An 18,146-nucleotide genomic window follows, 5' to 3' on the forward strand; every position below is an offset into this window, starting at 1 on the left:
TCTGTCCGCAGCTACTCGCATGTACTACTGGACCCTTCCACCAATATTTTTTGTGCACATTTATGACTCAAGAACCTCTTGTGGTTGCGGACTGGTGGTCAAGAATTTTTGAAAAAATATATTTTATTGACAAAATCAGATAGCAAAAGACATTTCCTGTGTTTCGGTTTAACAAGTAACCCTGTTAACTGCTAACTTTCACCCAAATCTGTCCGTGGTTGCTCATAGTAACTTAGGTAAATGGTTGACGTAGATAATCAACAATACATAATACATATAACAATTAATAAACTATGTTAAAAAAAAATGAAAATGAAAGGAAAGGAGATTTCTTTTTTGTAACAGGACCAAAGACCCGTACGAAGGTATACACAAAGAATGCATATCCTCATCATGTTCTTTTCTGGAGCTGACTTGAGACCAGCCTTCAGAATATTCAGGAACAGCATCAACAGGCAGGCCCAGACATCTTTGCCATGCCACTAGCCACAGTTTGGAGGACCATCCTCCACAAAGCTATTCATTTACCCAAACCGGAGTAGATGGGGGGCCGGCTTTGTTCGCCTTGCTGGCCATGAGGCATTGCCAGTGCCATGACGGGTGCCACATCAGGATTCTTCCTTCTGCAGAGCCGCAGTATCCCTGTATCCACCAGCTGGGTACTTTCTGGAGATCTAGCCTCTGATCGCCCCCAAGGTGATTGGTACCTGCTGCATCCTCCACAACATTTGTGTGGTGATATCCTGGAAGAGGACGACAAGTGTTCGAGGAACGCTCGCTGACATGACGTTAACCTCTCCAGATGTAGTCATGTTCACTAGAAGTTTGACAATATTTACAAAACTAACTTACAAAAGAATACTGAGTGGAATGTGATGTCATCAAGGCACTAGCGCCATCTTGTTTTTTTGATGTGATTAATCCATACGTAGACATGCAACAAGTGTGACACTAAACGACTCAGCATGAAAACTTGTATCATCAATCCTCAGTAATGAAGAAATAATTCACACCCTGGCGGATGCATATAGGGGCCAAAATGAAACTGGTAACTGTATTCAATATCGTTCTTCCGATGAAGAAATTTAGACCGGACCCCATTGACAAAAACAGTAATTTTACTGCTGACATGTTATTGTGTGACTGAAAGATGCATTTTTTTGTTTTGTTTTTTGGGCATTTGCAGAACAGCTGAAGATGTGAAAAGGGAGAGAGAGATATGATATACAGCAAAGGGCCACATGTGGGAGTTGAACCTCCAGCCGCTGCAACAAGGACTGAGCCTTTTCACATGGGGCGCACTAAATTGTTCTTTTTTGTATTCAGGCTGTGGAAACAAAGTTCCTTTAACGTAGGACAGTAAATAGTAACCTGTCCATCTATCATATGATCAATTTATAAAATATGATACATTGTAGATTCAATTACATTGTATAAGTACTATAAATTAGGTCCACACAACTACAACACTAAAATGCTGCTTACATATTAATGCATGTTATAATAATATAATAATGTACATGAAATGGGGTCATACTGTATGATGAGTACTTTTACCTTTTGATACTTCTGATAATACTATTTATGTCTAAATACTTCTTCCACCACTACCTCTAAGGTTTCAGGTAACCTCAGGTGGAATCAAAATCTACTGCTTATTGTTATCATCCCTTTAAGATCTGCAGACAGATCAGTTTGTTGCCAACCTTGTGTCGAGTGATAGGAAGCTAAAATAGGGCATGCTCTTATCATGAGGTTTGCTACCCCACCGAAATAACAAGCTAAACTTGACTTACATTACTTCCCTCTCTTTGTCTACTACTGATGTTTGCCTTGTCCTGCAGGCTAAATTTACATCCAAACGCACTCACATTTCTGTGACTCACTCAAGTTGTTTTTGTCTTCTCTGTTTTGGAGGTTTTTACAGTGTCTACATGTGCCTGGCCTTTTGCAACTCATTTGTCTCATACACAACATTTTGTATAAATATCCCATTGGATGAGCTGGACTGTCTGATCACCAGCTAGTGTTGTTGTTATGACCTCCTGTAGCTACGCCTGGTGCCTCTACCGCAGCTGCAAAGCTGTTACTGAGTTTCTAAATATGTCATCTTTAGATTTCTTTCACTTCCACACTTCAGGCGCAATTACAAATATGTGCTCATTCGAGAGCTATGGCTAAACAACAAGCTGAAAAATGAAATAAAAACGTTGCCACAGTGCTGGTTGGCAACTCAAGAGCTGCTGTGTTGCATGATAGAGACCTTTCCTTACTTTTTATTTACTTCAACATTTTGCTGAAGTTGTTGAAACTGATGTCTGTGGGAGTGGAAATGTTGTAATACAGTGACACTGCAACAAGAGATGACATGCTTTTAAAATACCTGCTCCTTACTGCTTTTTATCTGACTGAATACATTAGTATAAATATGAGTAACCCAATGTTGATTATTTGATCACAACATAAAAAAATGACATTTTCATTGACTGTTTCAGGTGTCGGTTCAGTTTGCCATAGAGAGTTTGTAGCACGCATGGCTGAGAATACATGCAGCAAACCCACGAGCCTGTGTGTAACCCAGAGGACCAAAAACAGGGTTTGCCTCTACAGTTTCTGTGTGGTCATGTGACTTCCTCTCAGCTTCTGCACTTTGTTTGGCTGCAGCAGAGTGCAGCTCTACCTTTTTTATCTCACAACTTTGGCAGTGACAGCAGCACGGTGACGGAAACCCTCACTGATTAAGACTGGTGTATCGCTCCCACAGCTTTTTGTCCACGGAGATCTCTTAAGGACCACTGAAGAAGAAGATGTTGAGGCGAAGGCCTTCCAATGCCTCTGAGAAGGAGCAGGTGCAGAAGAAGAAGGTGAGTTTTTGGTTATTATTATTTTGTTTTGGAAGGTTTAAAGTTAAGGTGTTAAAATTGAGCTTTTATAAATTGTAAAAGAGGTCTTTATCACATCTTTTTAAACACAATGTTTGCATTACAACATCTCGTACAGCTGACTTTGTGTGTGCCATCGTCTCAACACAGGATGTCTGCTAAAGTTAGTGCAAACCTTTGTGGTGAAGCTGAACGAGCCCACAAACACACACAACTTAAAGCTCGTATTTTTTTAGTGTAACTGCTCTCTGGCTTCAACATAGTCTTTTAGAAAAGTAAAGTTCCTCTATTCTGGTGAATCATTGCTGCAGATGTAGTTTGAGTCATAACAGGCTTTGTGGCTTCTGGTGTCTTTGTCTCCAGCAGCCACCATAAGAGCGAGCCTCCTACGCTCGACACCAGTGCCCTTTTTTCCATCATCATCTCCCCTCCTGTGGTCCAATTCACGCCTTGTCATTACACAACTCATGTCTTTGTTCTCTGCAATTATCTCCTAATACACAATTGTCACCGGTGATAAGAGGCTGGGGAGCATCTTTGCGATTACAGCGGTAATAGAAGATTGATTTATCTGAAAGCTTTGTGGCTTTTTGGGGAGAACTGTGGCAGGAAAAACACATTTACCAGCAAAACTCATAATGCCATCATAAGGTAATTTGTTCTCTTGACTGCACTGGTGGTTAAGGTCTTCAGGTTAGATTCAGACAGAGACCATCACCCGCTAGCGCTGACTAGATGCCTGCTATGATTGGCTGCCAGCACATGAAGCTTTGCCCGTTTCCTGTGGTTTTGACAAAGATTCAAGATCATGCACAGCGATGTGTGGTTACATGGAAAATTAGACAAAGAGTTTCCACTAGAGTTGGAGGAAACTTAGATGTAAAAATAATGCAAAAGAGTAAAACCTTTGGTCTTTTTGGTTCAAAATAAGTCTTAAGCATATGCAAGTGACATGCAGACTTGAGCTGAAAGGGGAATTTCATTAATTGATTAGTTGACCCCAATTATGAAGATGAAGTTTTGTAAAGTTATAATTTGAATTATTTGGAGAAAATGAGAAAATTTAAGATTTCATCTTAGGTATCAGGAAAGTGTGAGGGGCAGTATTTGCTATTTTAATGACAAAACGATTAATCAAAGAAAAAGAAAAAAATAATAGGACTTGAATTCAGAAAAGAGAATTTTACAGTAAATTCATTCCCATCTAGACACATGCATCTTCATACAGACATAAAGTTCAATAATACATTTGAGTTTACACATTACTTTATAATTTTTCTGTTCCTGTTATGTGTCTTTGGTAAGTTTAAAAGTCAGTCTTTTGAATACAAACTAATTATTACAGGGACTCATGATTCACCACACATTATTTTTGTGTTTCCTGCTAAACTGCTCAACTACATTCATCAAATGTTTCAGAAGCGGCTACAGTTCAGTCTGCAACATGACCCAGATTCATGACTTTATCTTTGATAACTGTTAGGAGCAACATGGACAGTTTTTCTTTCTGAGAAAACCCCTCTGCAGATTCATTCTGTTTAGGGAGATAACGTGTTGTGTGCACAACTGTGAGATGAGCGTTATCAGTGTTGCATTACAGTAAAAACCACCAAACAACAGACTGACACTTTTTTTTGGAAATGCCTTTTTGTTTACACAGTTTGCTTTGTGGAGAAAGATTGCATGCTGGCCCTTTGCTCTGGGATTTTCTCATTATGATCTAAAATAAACGCAATTCTTTGTGTTCCAGCTGACTCTACAGAGGTCCAGCAGCTTCAAGGATTTTATGAAGCACAAACCCACCTCTCCTGTTGTGTCAGAGAAGGAGTTTAACTTGGAGGAGAATGTAAGTTCTCTCAAACATACACATAAAACACACAAACACATTATGAGAGAAATAACACTTGGCTGTTTTGAAAAGTAGAAGTAGATATCTTCTGAACTCTTTGTGTTAAGTTCCTAAATGGCTGCTCATTTCTCACATTGTTCCTCATTCATCATTATATGACCATTTTATCCAGAACCTAAATGATATACAGTATCCAGAAGAGACCAAAGGACACATTGATATCAGTTACAGAAGTGCACAGCGTGTGCTTCCTGATACAACACACTGCTGCACATGTGGGCAAATGTTTTAACACCTTTAAATTCACAGAAGTTTACTTAACTTCCCAGTTGCATTCTGTGTACCCTGAGTGGAAGTTAGAGTAAGCAGAGCAGAAGAACAGAGGAAGTAAGAACGAGAAGCATTGCACAGAGCCCAGATGACAGCAGCCTGCAGACAGGATGTCCGCTAGCCTCTCAAGCAGAGAGCCTCTGTGTCAGACAGACAGTTACAGAGCCAGCAAGCATTTAACCAGGAGGTCGTCCCCCAGATGATTTAGGCATTTTTATTCAACATTACAATCATTATCATTTTTATTTCTATATTTAACGGTTACATCCCTCTTTATCTCTGTGGCGGCTGTGTGTTTGTCAGTGTGGGTGTTCAGTTAGTTTAACAGTTAACTCTCTTCACTATAGTGCTTAATCGAGAGTTTAAACAATTTAGTTTTGAGAGAGAAAGTCATGATCAGAGCCTACAAAGTGCACGAAAACCTTGAAATTGTTAAGTTTGACATGAGAATTTGAGTGCAGAGTCAAAATCTCACAAGAAAACAGCTCTAAACCACTAGCTGCCAGTTTGTAGAAGCCACAGAAGGATATTTAAAAAGTCTAATACAACTGTCATTCTGAAGTAATGCTCTGTTTTCTCTAAATCTAACAGCATGTCTGCTTTAATTTCCTTTGCAAATTAGAGGGGGACTCGACCTCCGTGTCCTCACAAAACGCAAAGTGTGGCACAGTACATTAGTTGCAACTAACTGCCTCCATAACAAATACTGAAAACATCATTAGCTTTCATTACTGAGCCCCCGGTGTTTGGCTGCAGACAGAGTTATGTTTGATAACACTCTCAAGCTCAACTTTAAACACCTGGCCACAATAGTGCATGTGCATGTGTGCGTACGTGTGTTTGTGTTTGTGTGTGTGTGTATGTGTGTGACTTTGTGGGTATAAGCAGTATGTGTGTATGCAAACCCCATTACCACAAAATCTGTAGGTTTTCTAGTTTGTGAGAAGTAAATACATGAAAGCGATGCCACTGTGAACCACTGTGAGAGTGAATTCATGTAAATGGCTTAGTTTATACATTTTTTTAATTCCCCCAAACTTTACCTTATTTAAATAAACTTGAACCTCATATCCTCTCATCTCCTACACCTGTCGACAAATAGTTGAAATAAGTTTTTTTTTTCTTTTTTTTTCTTTTTAAACTCTCATCTCAGGTGGCAGAGGGTGTAACAGCAGAGGAAGAAGTGAAAAGTGGCAGCAAACTGGGAAAGAAATGGCGCAACGTCATCTCACGTACCATGACCCGCAAAACATCCAAGATGGTGCAGAAGGCTCTGGCTGAAGAGGGGGTAAAACGCTATTTACAGTTACACTGAAGTTACAGATACATGATCAAAGTATTTAAACAGCAACAAATATATTTTCAAACTTTAACAGCATCTATACTAATAATAATGGAACTATAAAGGATTGATTCAAAAACACACCTTGACATCTTTACATAGAGCTGTTGTTGTTACAAAGAGATTGAACGTGTCTCCATCTAGTGGACACATGTATGTACTGTGGTTTTCAAAAGAAAAGCAGAATGTGTGATTTTCAGTGGTGGACATTGTTCAAGTACATTTACTCAAGTGCTGTACTTAAGTAAATACAAGTGTCTACAATTTGTCATTGAGTATTTCCATTTCATGCCACTTCTACTCCACCATAATTCAGAGGGGATTATTGTACTAATTTGTCTCCCCTACGTTTATCTGACAGCTTTATTTTTCACACAAAACACATGACCTAAAACAGTCAAATGTTAGGCACACATTAATGCATCAGCAATATCTAATAATATATAGTAATATAGCTCACAGGGCATTCTTTCATATTGAGTACTTTTACTTTAGATACTTAAAGTACATTTGCTGATAAAACTTCTGCACTTTTTCTTTCATGTAATAGAGTTTTTTTTTTTACAAAGTAGCATTGCTACATTCACTTCAGTAAAGAACCTGAACACTGGCTCAAGGTCTGACCGTAGTTTGGTACACGTCACGTTCAGTTCAGCACTAAACTCACTAAACTGCAAATGATGTGTCAGTATCTGGTTGTTGTGTGTTCAAGAGAACAAAATTCAAGAGAACAAACCAGAGTTTATGTATGAAGCTTTATATTGTTATAAATGTGGCCTCCTGTTGTGTATTTAAAACTCAGAGTTCTGTAGAATTTAAGCAAAACTTACTTTTCTGAGTCAAAAGTATAGCTAAATACATCAATAAATAATATTGTTAGTCAAATAATTCAAATTAAATGTAAAACAAAATGTAAGCTTTATAATGTTTTGTTTTTTGACCAGTTCATTTGTAAAATAAATTTATTTTACTCTTCTATATATCTTTCACTAGCTTATGGTATTTTTGAACTCATTATGTTTTTACTCTTTGGTTATATTTCTGACTTGTCACCTTTTACTAAATTTTTTCAGTTTCAGGGCTAAAAATGAGCTTTATCACTATGTGACTTATTAATTAATAATTGAGTGGACTGAAGGTGACTTGACCTCTGACCTACACTGTTGTCCTGTGATGTCTCCAGGCTGAGAGTGGTGAGGAGCTGTCTCCGGTCTCTTCTTCTGATTGGCGTCCAGATCTGTGTGCAGGACAGAGGACGTCTGTGTGCTCCACAGGGTCAGAGGACACGGCGCCCAGCCTCATCAGCCGCCAGCTCTCAGGCAGTAAGTGTACATCTGTATCCCCGGGAACCAGAGGTTTTCAAACTGCGAGGGAGAGTTAAAGGGGAAGTTATAACTAAATTAAAATCAAACACACTTACATGATGCGCATATATTTAGATTCAGTGTGACTAAGACTTCCCGATGATATCATTGTCTCTAAAGTCCATTATTAAATAAACGTCTATAAATCTGCTTAGTAATCATAGGGGAAAAGGTGCTTCTCATAACACTAGAACTGGCCTGAAAATTTTAACATTTAAGTTTTATTTAGTGTCAATGTTATCCAGTAATAATAATAATAACATGAACTTCTAATGGCTAATTAAGCATACTTCTACAGGCACCAATTTGCCAAAATGTAAACAAATAATATATAGCCTTAAAAAAAACAGGGCTTAAGTTGTGGCCCAGAGCTACTTCTTGTTTTCCAAAAAAATAGGAATGACAAAAATCCATTAATATTGAGAGTGCAATTAAATGTCTGACATAAGTAAGGCTCAGAATGTGCCATCAACATCCTTCTCAAACACTGACACTCTCTATAATTGCAGTGTGTTGAAAACCTGTGGACATAAAGGCAACAAAAAAACAACAACCCACAAGTATCTGAAGGCTCAGGATGAATGTGACTCCGCTTCTTATCTGTTCACCTCAGGTAGCGACAGACAGAGCCTGGACAGTGGATACTGCCAGAGGGACAGCATGAGGCTGGAGGAGAACGGCGTCTCTTACAACGGACCTTTCTGTGGTCGAGCTCTGGTCCACACTGACTTCACTCCCAGCCCCTATGACGTGGAGTCGCTCAAACTCCAAGTGAGTCTCTGGGGGGAAGTCTTCCTCGCTGTCTCTGATTTGGCCCTCGGCCTCTTCTGCCGTCTCGACAAGTCGTCCTCCAGGGAGCTTGTTAACCGAGTGAAACAAGAGGGGTCGTTTTGATTATTATTCTTCGAAGCAGAGTTTGAACTACACAACCCATTACTCACTGTCTGTTTGACAAAATAAGAATTACAGTAGTAATTGTGTCACTGCATTGCAAATTATACAAGAGTACACAGAGAGAAAGGTATGTTAAAAGGTATAGAAATGTCCCGTGTTTTACTTTTTCTTTGCTATGTTTTTGCGCAAGTGATAATTATTTTGAGTAATGGGAGAGATGTTGGTTCATCAAGAAGTCAACTCAGAAGAGTGTGTACATAGAAAGAGTTATGTTTATAGTGATTTAATAAACTACCAAACGATTCATTCTTTATCTTCTCTTTGATAACATCATCATGACTAAAGCCTGGCGTTCATGCGTCATCTCTCTTACAGAAAGGAGACATCATCTACATCATTGAGAAGCCTCCTGTGGGGACCTGGACAGGAAAGCTCAATAACAAAATGGGCTCCTTTAAGTTCATCTACGTCAACCTGCTACCCGATGAGAGCCCCCCAGCCAGAAGGAGACACTGCAACAGAAAGAACCGCCAATCCAAATCCAAACCCAAAACCCTGGAGGAGGTTCTGGACAGCATTGGTCTTACTGTAAGATTCCTTCTGATAACAATGTGTGTTACACTGCTGCAGGACTACATCATAATCATGGATATCCATTTAAATGTTTGTGTTAATGTTCTTGTGTTTCAGGAGCTGAGTTCTTTGCTGTCCATGCACGGTTTTCAGAGCCTGGAGGACTTTGCAGGACTGAAGGAGTCTCACCTCAACGAGCTAAACATCACAGACCCAGACAAGCGCTCCAAAATCCTGAATGCGTCTGAACTGCTGAGAGACTGTAGGTGCACACACTGTAAAGCTGCAATAATCTTTCAAAATGATGCTGCAGTAAATTGTTTTTGCCGGTATTTTTTTTCTTCTTCTTCTTCTTCTTCTTCTTCTTCTTCTTCTTCTTCCTAAAAAATGCATGTTCCCATGCACAAACTCCCAAAAGTTTTGTGCCAAAACTTAATCAGTCCAATTTGTATGCCAATATTCCTTATGGTGGTGCTAAAGCAGCCATTTAAAATCCTAATCTTAAAAAATTCATAACAAATTATCCATATTTGCTACAATGTCACAATTTACGTCAAACAGCAGCCCCAATAGAGCAGAAACTTTGCCCTGCTTTTACCCAGTAGCAATTTTGAAGTCCACCACTCTATTTTTTGCAAAAACTTCTTAAACCTATCAACTCCACATTTTTGTTTCAAGTGACACCAAATTTGGGGAACTTCATCTCTTGACTGTCAGTAATTATATTATATATATATATATATATATATATATATATATATTATATAATTTTGAGTTGAAGCTGATTCATAATGAGAAACTGCATCATATTTTCTAAAGATGAACTATTCTGAAACATTCAATAACTCTGTATCACTGCATTGCAGAATTTTAAGTCAACTTTTTTTGTGGACTTAGTTTTACAGTGAAGTCAAAAAATACTGACATTCAGATTTTTGATTTATCAAAAATTGAGCCCACAGTGTAATAAAACATTTTACTGCATACAGTAGTGTAAACAAATTCTGCAATTTCTTGCACTAAATCTTTGATGTCAATGGAAAACATTCATAACATTCAAAGATCACTGTAGTTTTAGAATTTTATCTCAAAATATTTATTTAAACTCTTTTTTTTTTTTATTGTGTTCTCATCTATGCCATCTGGCTGCACAGATAGCGTGTGTATATTCACAACTGACAGTTTCTCCCTCCATCCTCTCTACCTCACTGATCTTGTTCACATCAACACACCCACCCGTACTGTCAGGTCTTCCACTTCTATACTCAACTCTCCGCCTGTTTGACCACCTTTGGGCTTAGAGCATTCAGTCGCTCAGCCCCCTGCATCTGGAACTCCCTTCCAACGAATATCCACAACACTAACTTTCCAGTTTCAAAACTCACCTAAAAACACACCTTTTTAAACTGGCTTATTCTCGTTGATCAGCAATTGACGTTCACGTTAATGGTCTGTCTGCTTTGTAAATATGCCTTGTACCTTTTATGAACGATTGTTATATTGTTTTCAACTTAGTACATTGTTTTTTTCTTGTAAGGTGACCTTGAGTGCTTTGAAAGGGGCCTACAAATAAAAGTATTATTATTATTATTATTATTATTATTATTGCTGCAGAGCAGCTATAATTTTGAGTTGAAGCTGATTCATAATGAGAAACTGCATCATATTTTCTAAAGATGGACTATTCTGAAACATTCAATAACTCTGTATCACTGCATTGCAGAATTTTAAAAGTCAACTTTTTTTGTGGACTTAGTTTTACAGTGAAGTCAAAAAATACTGAAGCAGTCAAAAGCAATCCAACTTGTTAAGCTGGTTTTGTAGCCACTACCACATGAACTAGGCCAGAACTAGGAACACAAAACTAAGATCTAAGAGTAGAGTTAACCCCTATTCAACAGAAAACTAGTTATAATGAATACACTCCCACATAGATGGAAATCTACTTTAATTTATGCAACACAAAAAATACTATTCCCAGTGTCCCTTATACAAGAAATTACTTGGGAATTAAACAGATAATATAAAAACGAAATACAAAACAGAGTAAGAACATAATTAGGGGATTGGTGCTTTTGTATTTGCCTCGCTAAACACGATTTAAGGACCTCTCAGAGTCCAGGATGGATTGTATTTCAGTATTAAAATGTGATTCTCTTTGCCCTGTGTAGCTGAGGACGAATCAGAGCCAGAAGAGGAGGACAAGGAGCCAAGGGACTCTGGCTGTTTTGAGAGCTCAGAGAATCTGGAGAGCGGACGTGAGGAGCCAAAGACGGACGAGAAACTCCAGGATGAAGAAGAGAAGCAAACAGAGCAGCTGGACACTCTGCAGGAGCAGCTGCAGGATCTGACGGTGGACGAAGGATCTTGAGAAGTGATGGAAAAACACTTATTTTATTCCTGGTTCCCAGGGACTCTTATAAGAGAGCGGATTGGTGATAGGAACAATGTAATGTTCAACTACTGTATGAACATGATGGTCTCCGTTTCCCACAGTTTGCGTGTGCTATTGAGCAAGCAGCCCAGTTTCTCTCAGTCTGCTGAGTACGCTGTTTAAATGCCCGTCATATTGTTGATTCCTCCTGAGGATACCATGTAAGATACCACTGAAGCATTTAAAGGTGTTCTTTCTCTTCATTATGATCCTGTTTTAAATGTTTTCATGTTGTGCAGTCTCATACAAATATGAATGTAAAGTATTTTCAATATATTCTTCATGTAACTTGAATTTAATTGTAACTTTCAGTAGTTTGCTTTGTGTACTTGTGTATTTTTCACTGATTTGTTACACGTTAAGAGGAGGTTGTTAACAGTTGCTGTAAATACAATTTGAATAAAACATAATTCACTGAGATGTTGTTGATATAGTATTATTACTCTAATTTTTGTTGTGCAGTTTTAAATGTTTTATCTAAAGCAAATCAACTAATTGAATTGATGATTATTATAAATCTATCATTTATATGATTCTTGGATGATTCATAGTAAATATATTTTTGACTAACTAGTCTTAACTCAAGACCCACTTAGTAGCTTGCTTTCAGAGCTTTCAACCACATCGCATGTCTTTAACAGTTTCACATGATCCAAATATGGAAGACATCTCCATGACAACTCAGCAAATGTAACCCCCCTGGTATAGTCTGTTAGATGTGGTTGAAAGGTCTGGAAAAAGCTAGTAAGTAAAAGTACACTTTTGGCAGCTTTCAACAACAAGGCAATTTGAAGAGACAAATCTCACCTTTATTGATTCTATTCATTGTTAGTTTTTTCTTCTTAATTTTGTATTATTAATGTGAATCTTTAAAGTAACTAGTAACTAAATGATTCAAATACATTTAGCGGAGTAACATAAAACAGTAAAATAGAAGTACCCTAAAATTGTACTAGTATAGGACTTGAGTAAATGTATTAAATTACTTTCCACGACTGCTCATAATGTCAGTGCTGACATGCTGATAATGATGTGTTTACCATGTTCACCATCTTAGTTATAGTTCTAAGTTTAGCTCGTCACAGCTGAAGCTCAGTGGAAATGTCATTTGTTTGGCATGTGATTGTATTGTACTGGTACTAGTTTGGGACAAATTAAAATGTTGACCTAATGGTGGCACTAGATGGAAAGTGAAGGGATCAGCAAAGTAATTATATTTTATCCTCAGGGGACCATGAGTGTCTGCACCAAAATGTATGGCAATTAAATGTATCCAATAGTTGGAGACATTTCAGTCTAAGATGATCAGAACGTAAAGATACAAATAAAAGGTAGAAAGATCATCTCAACCTGTGCAAACTAACTCTGGAGAGTCTTCCTGCTATAATACTTTTACTGTTTTCATGATTAAATTTGTCTCATATATCCACCAGTAAATTAATAAACAATGTTTAAGTTGCTGTGAGACTTTTTTTTTTCATTTTTTTGTTTAAAATAAAAAAAACATGGTATTTGTGTGACTGCTGATTCAACAGCATTTACAGCATTGTTATCCAATTCTTCCATACGACTTTTGGTCGCCTACTTCTGCATACTTCAGCTATAAAAAACATTCAAATATCAAAATGTTGAGCTCTTTAAGGACACGTGTGTATTAAACCTTTTTAAAATATTAACCGTTTTTCTTTTTACATTGAAAGTCAATGGAGAAATCTTCAAATCCTCTTCAGGCTTCTTCCACCTCAAAATGCTACTCCTCCTACATACTTTTAAATACAGACGTCATTTGAACTTTAAACTATTCACAAAACCTTAAGCTATCAGAAAATGATTCAGCTTTTTGATATCTTTTTACAGTTTTTGTGCTATCACTGTGTTTGGAGTTTGCATGTTCTTCCAGACTTTCTTTTTTTATCACTTGTTTCAACATACTGTACTATAACTATTTTTGACATACTATATAATCACTTTTTTTTAACATACCATACTATGACTTATTACGACATGCTATACTGACTTTTTTTCGACCTATTATATTATGACTTTTTTTGACATGCTATGACTATTTTCGACAGACTATACTATGACTTTTTTGTTAATTTTTTCAACAGACTATACTATGACTTTTTTTGATAAACTATACTATGACTTTTTTTTAATCACTTTTATCAACATACTATATTGTGACTTTTTTATCACTTCTTTCAACATACTATACTGTGACTTTTTTATCACTTTTATCAACATACTATACTTTGACTTTTTTTTTGATAAACTATACCAATACTTTTTTATCACTTTTTTTGACATACTAGACTGACTTTTTCAATATACTATACTAAAACTTGTCTGTCTGCTGTAAAGAAATAGTGGCGCAGATAAACAAAATATTTGAACCGCTATCATTTCTAACTCTTTATTTTGCATTCTTCATCCCCTCACTTCTTCACCTTCTTCTTACGCAATTATGCCAGTAATCCAGTTTAGCTTTAGCAATTTAGCTTTTCAGTATTCACAAGCATTTTCTGCAGGAAATGTATTTTCTAGTTCCATTTATTCTTTAATTGGTTAAAGTAAAAAAAAAAAAAAAGAAAAACTATCAAAATGTTCACAGACCTAACTCCCATCGAAAAAAAAAAAAACTTATTTTAAAAGACAAATAATAAGACAATATTGTTTATTTACCAGACACATTGATCATGTAAAAAGAAGTGAAGCAAATTGAGTGAAATACATATAATCACAGTGCTGATACTTAACAAAGTGAACATAAATAACAAGTTCCATCAATGGTATAGTACTGTATCTGTATACATAATGCAATGTAATAGATTGATCAGAGCATTCAGATCTGACCACATCTTGGCATTTTAACATAAGAATCATCCTACAAGAGCTCAGCTCGGATCTACAGTATGCAAAACCTTTAGAGCTAAAAATTAAGCCGTCCCTTTTAAAATCTCACATCCCTTTTATCGAATAACAATCACATACATTCTTGCTTCTCGGTGACAGCAACGCAAAGCGATCACCAAACCGTCTTCAAATACTTTCCACAAAGAAAGTTCAACTGGTAAGTGGAGCTTTAAAAACTGGTTTTGGATTAGTACTTCTTATTGGAAAGTTTTATAAACAAATACTCAGCAGTTACACTTTTTTATACTTCACGAAAAAATACTGCCACACACTTTGCAGCTTCTCCCAATGAAGATGTGTCACTTATCTCTCCTTTTCCCATCTGAGTGTAGAGATTAATCTAGAGCTAAAACTATATACCAATTAATTGATTAGTCGATCGACAGAAAATGTATTGCCAACAATTATTTAAAGCACATACAGTATGCCCAAAGTTTGCTAGTTCCAGCTTTTTAAATAAATATCTTCTGATATTTAATTGAATATTTTTGGGTTTAGGATTTGGTGTTTGGACTGAATGTCAACTTTTCCCTATTTTCTGACATTATATAGACCAAACCAGCAATAAGGTAATCAAGAAAATCTTCCATAGATGACCAATAATAGGAAAATGGCCTAGATTAATCTTTTATCATCCAAAGTGTCTAATATCTTAAAATTTAAACTGCTCCACCAATGTTATGGTACAATGAAAAAAATCAAACAGCTGTAAACAATCTCAGCATCCTAACATTCATTTTCCACTCTTTGTTTGGCAAATAAAATCTTAAGGAGAAATTGTGACCTTTGGGAGTCTTTATAATAAATAATCTCAGGCAGATTCCAGAGTCCGATACAATGCTGTTGACACACTACACGAGTATATTTCACAAACACTAACTCTGTCTTGCATACAACACAATCACTATTACAAACCCTCGCTATCAGCTAACATCATTTAAATACTAAGAATAACCTTCACTTTTTCTCTCTCCCTCTCTTTCCTTTGTGTGGATCCTTTCTCGTCCAGCGATCTGTGACCAAAACAAAATAAACTCTCAAGCTATATTAAAGGCTGAAAAACACAGATGTGTGAAGAGAAAGATCTCTCTGCCTCGGCTTTATGTCGGCGATAATGAGCCTGCCACAGACAGCTGCGGGGGGGGGGGAGGCTGTCTCGGCCTTGGGCGTACCGTAGGGATAACGGTCACAGAGAAGAAGCTAGGAAAAGGAGAAGAGTTCAATTTGTTTGTATAGGAAGAGGAGGCGGAAGACGGCAGGAAGAGAGAGGACTCAGGAGGATCAGCTCTGGTTTGATTAGCAGGAGGTGTACGCCCAACTTATGCTTCAAAAAACAAAAAACTTTGCTGCAATCTTTCCTCCTCACCAAACAACGGAGAAGTTTTTGGTACATCTGTACCTTCTAAATCTATGTACAGTTCAACAATGGCTTTGCTTAGTTTTTGCTTCATAAAAGGTCTAATTCAGTGGTTCCCAACCTTTCAGATCTGTGCCCCCCTAAAAACACAGAAATGTCACGTGCCTACCAACTGTGATCAGTTCAATTGTAATTGTTTCTTCTCAGATTGTATTTTAGTTTTTTTTCATTTCTAAGAGGAAAAATTCAAAAAGAGAAAAAGCACACATTTTAGTATCATGTAGCTGAAATTTTTCTTTTTCCTATTCTGTTAAAATGAATACATTATCAGGGAATACACTTTTGATTTGATATTTTGCTAAGAATTAGATAAGAAGATCGATGTCGCTCTCATGTCTGTACGCTAAATATGAAGCTACAGTCAGCCGCTGGTTAGCATAGCTTAGCATTAGACTGGAAACAGGGAAATGGCTAGCCTGGCTCTGTCCAAAAATACACCTTCCAGCACCTCTAAAGCTCCATTTTTTTAATTTAATCTGTACAAAAAAAACAAAGTGTGAGAATGACAGGAAGTCAAGAAAGAGTTCCAGCTGTAAAAAAAAAATAAAAAATACACTTTGTGTTTTGTACACAATAATCAAATTTGATACAGTGTAATAATTAGTGAGCTTTAGAGGTGCTGGCAGGCTCATGATTTACCGGTTTACCTCTGTTCCCAGTCTTTATGCTAAGCTAACCATCTCCTGGCTGTAGCTTCATATTTACTATACAGACATGAGAGTACCGATCTTCTTATCAACTCTTGGCAGGAAAGTGAATAAGCTTTTCCCCAAAATATCTATTCCTTAAATAATCGCGTGACCCCTTATGGGGGTCCTAATCTCCAGGTTGGGAACCACTAGACTAATTAGTGTATAAACGTTGGCATTTCTCATTTAACACAGTATCGGTGGTTAGAACGGATCTCAAGGCCTTCTCAGTTGGTCGCCCTCAGTTGCATTATGATAAGGCACTGTTACTACTTGTGCCTACTATCATCAGAAGTCAGGCTCTTTCTCTCACACACAATGGGACTCTGGCTGAGTGTCTCCTGGGTACAAGACTTTATCTGTGTGTCAAGCAATTTCATCTATTTCAGAGCACCGACGTCACACTACATCCTTGATATATAAAACTGGAAGGACATGCGTTGATCTGGATCACTTTAAAAAAAAAAAATAAAAAAAAAAGATGCACGTAAGTAACAACAGTACTGATGCAGCAATATCAGAATACAAGGTAGATTTTGACTTTTCTGGAAGGAGCCTTTAGGATATCTCTGCTAAGGATTTGCACATCCTCCCCCTGCCTGGACACCAGGTGTTAACCCTTCTGTCCACACTCTTCTAAAAGCTGCTTCTCCAGCCTTTCCATGGTTTGCATAGGGCATGTAATATGCACACAACAGAAAACTATGTAGGAAGTTTTATACATGTCCAGAAGTAATATTGTCCTTGCCAGACACTTGCAAGGAGTATATTTGAACTGGCCTCTCACAATAAATGTCATTATGCCATTTTAAATAAAGAACAAAAGTAGTACTGACAATCAGAGCGACCCACAGGTGACCTGTGGGGAATTCATCGGTGTAGAATTTTTTTTTCTCTGCAGTTCTTCCAGCAGCTTCTCCCCCTGCGTGTCTTTTCCATGCAGTGTTCAGGACACCGAGGAAGCTGCTGACTTTCCATTAAATCCCTCCCCCTGCTGCAGGAGTAGGTGTCAATCAAACAGCTCTGCAGCTACTGGTGAGGAGAGGAGGGAAGAGGAGGAGCTGCCGCAGAAACTCTCCTCTTCTGGTGGAATGTAGGGCGGGCGTCGGAGAATAACTGAGTCTCCCGCACAGTAATCACACATTGATTATTAATGTTTCAGTTCCTGACCAGGCAGGATGCAGGGGGAAATGGCTATGACGAGAGCCACCCCCTCATGCAGCTAATGGGCCTTGTCCTTGACGATGGATGCCTCTGCATCAGTCTCGGGTGAAGCCAGGGGCGGGACCTTTGGAGCAGGAGTGAGTTCCTCTTTGGGGGGGGGGATCGTCTCTGCTGAGGCGGCAATGCTCGGCTTGGCATCATCAGGTGTGTGCTCATTAGGGATGAGTGGAGCTGTGGTTTTCTGTAGGCAGAAAATATAACCCATATTACATTTAGAGCAATAACCTATATT

At 37.7% G+C, this 18,146-nt stretch overlaps 2 protein-coding genes across 3 annotated transcripts in view; one reads left to right on the plus strand and one right to left on the minus strand.

Moving 5' to 3' along the window:
* Positions 1–2,633: 2,633 nt before the first annotated feature.
* Positions 2,634–12,086, plus strand: sash3 (SAM and SH3 domain containing 3). Its single transcript, XM_028589388.1, has 8 exons — positions 2,634–2,864; positions 4,633–4,728; positions 6,215–6,349; positions 7,587–7,725; positions 8,381–8,538; positions 9,037–9,249; positions 9,352–9,496; positions 11,406–12,086. The coding sequence occupies exons 1-8, from the start codon at positions 2,808–2,810 to the stop codon at positions 11,603–11,605; spliced, it is 1,143 nt and encodes a 380-aa protein (XP_028445189.1). The 5' UTR covers positions 2,634–2,807; the 3' UTR covers positions 11,606–12,086.
* A 5,067-nt stretch (positions 12,087–17,153) lies between these two features.
* Positions 17,154–18,146, minus strand: part of zdhhc9 (zDHHC palmitoyltransferase 9) — a 29,478-nt gene continuing 28,485 nt past the window's right edge. For both annotated transcript variants that reach the window (XM_028588660.1, XM_028588659.1), the window contains exon 10: positions 17,154–18,095. In XM_028588660.1, the coding sequence (XP_028444461.1) occupies positions 17,913–18,095 (183 nt within the window). In that variant the 3' untranslated portion in view covers positions 17,154–17,912. The remainder of the gene's footprint in view (positions 18,096–18,146) is intronic.

The sequence above is a fragment of the Perca flavescens genome, chromosome 10, assembly GCF_004354835.1.
Source record: "Perca flavescens isolate YP-PL-M2 chromosome 10, PFLA_1.0, whole genome shotgun sequence".
NCBI lineage: Eukaryota > Metazoa > Chordata > Actinopteri > Perciformes > Percidae > Perca > Perca flavescens.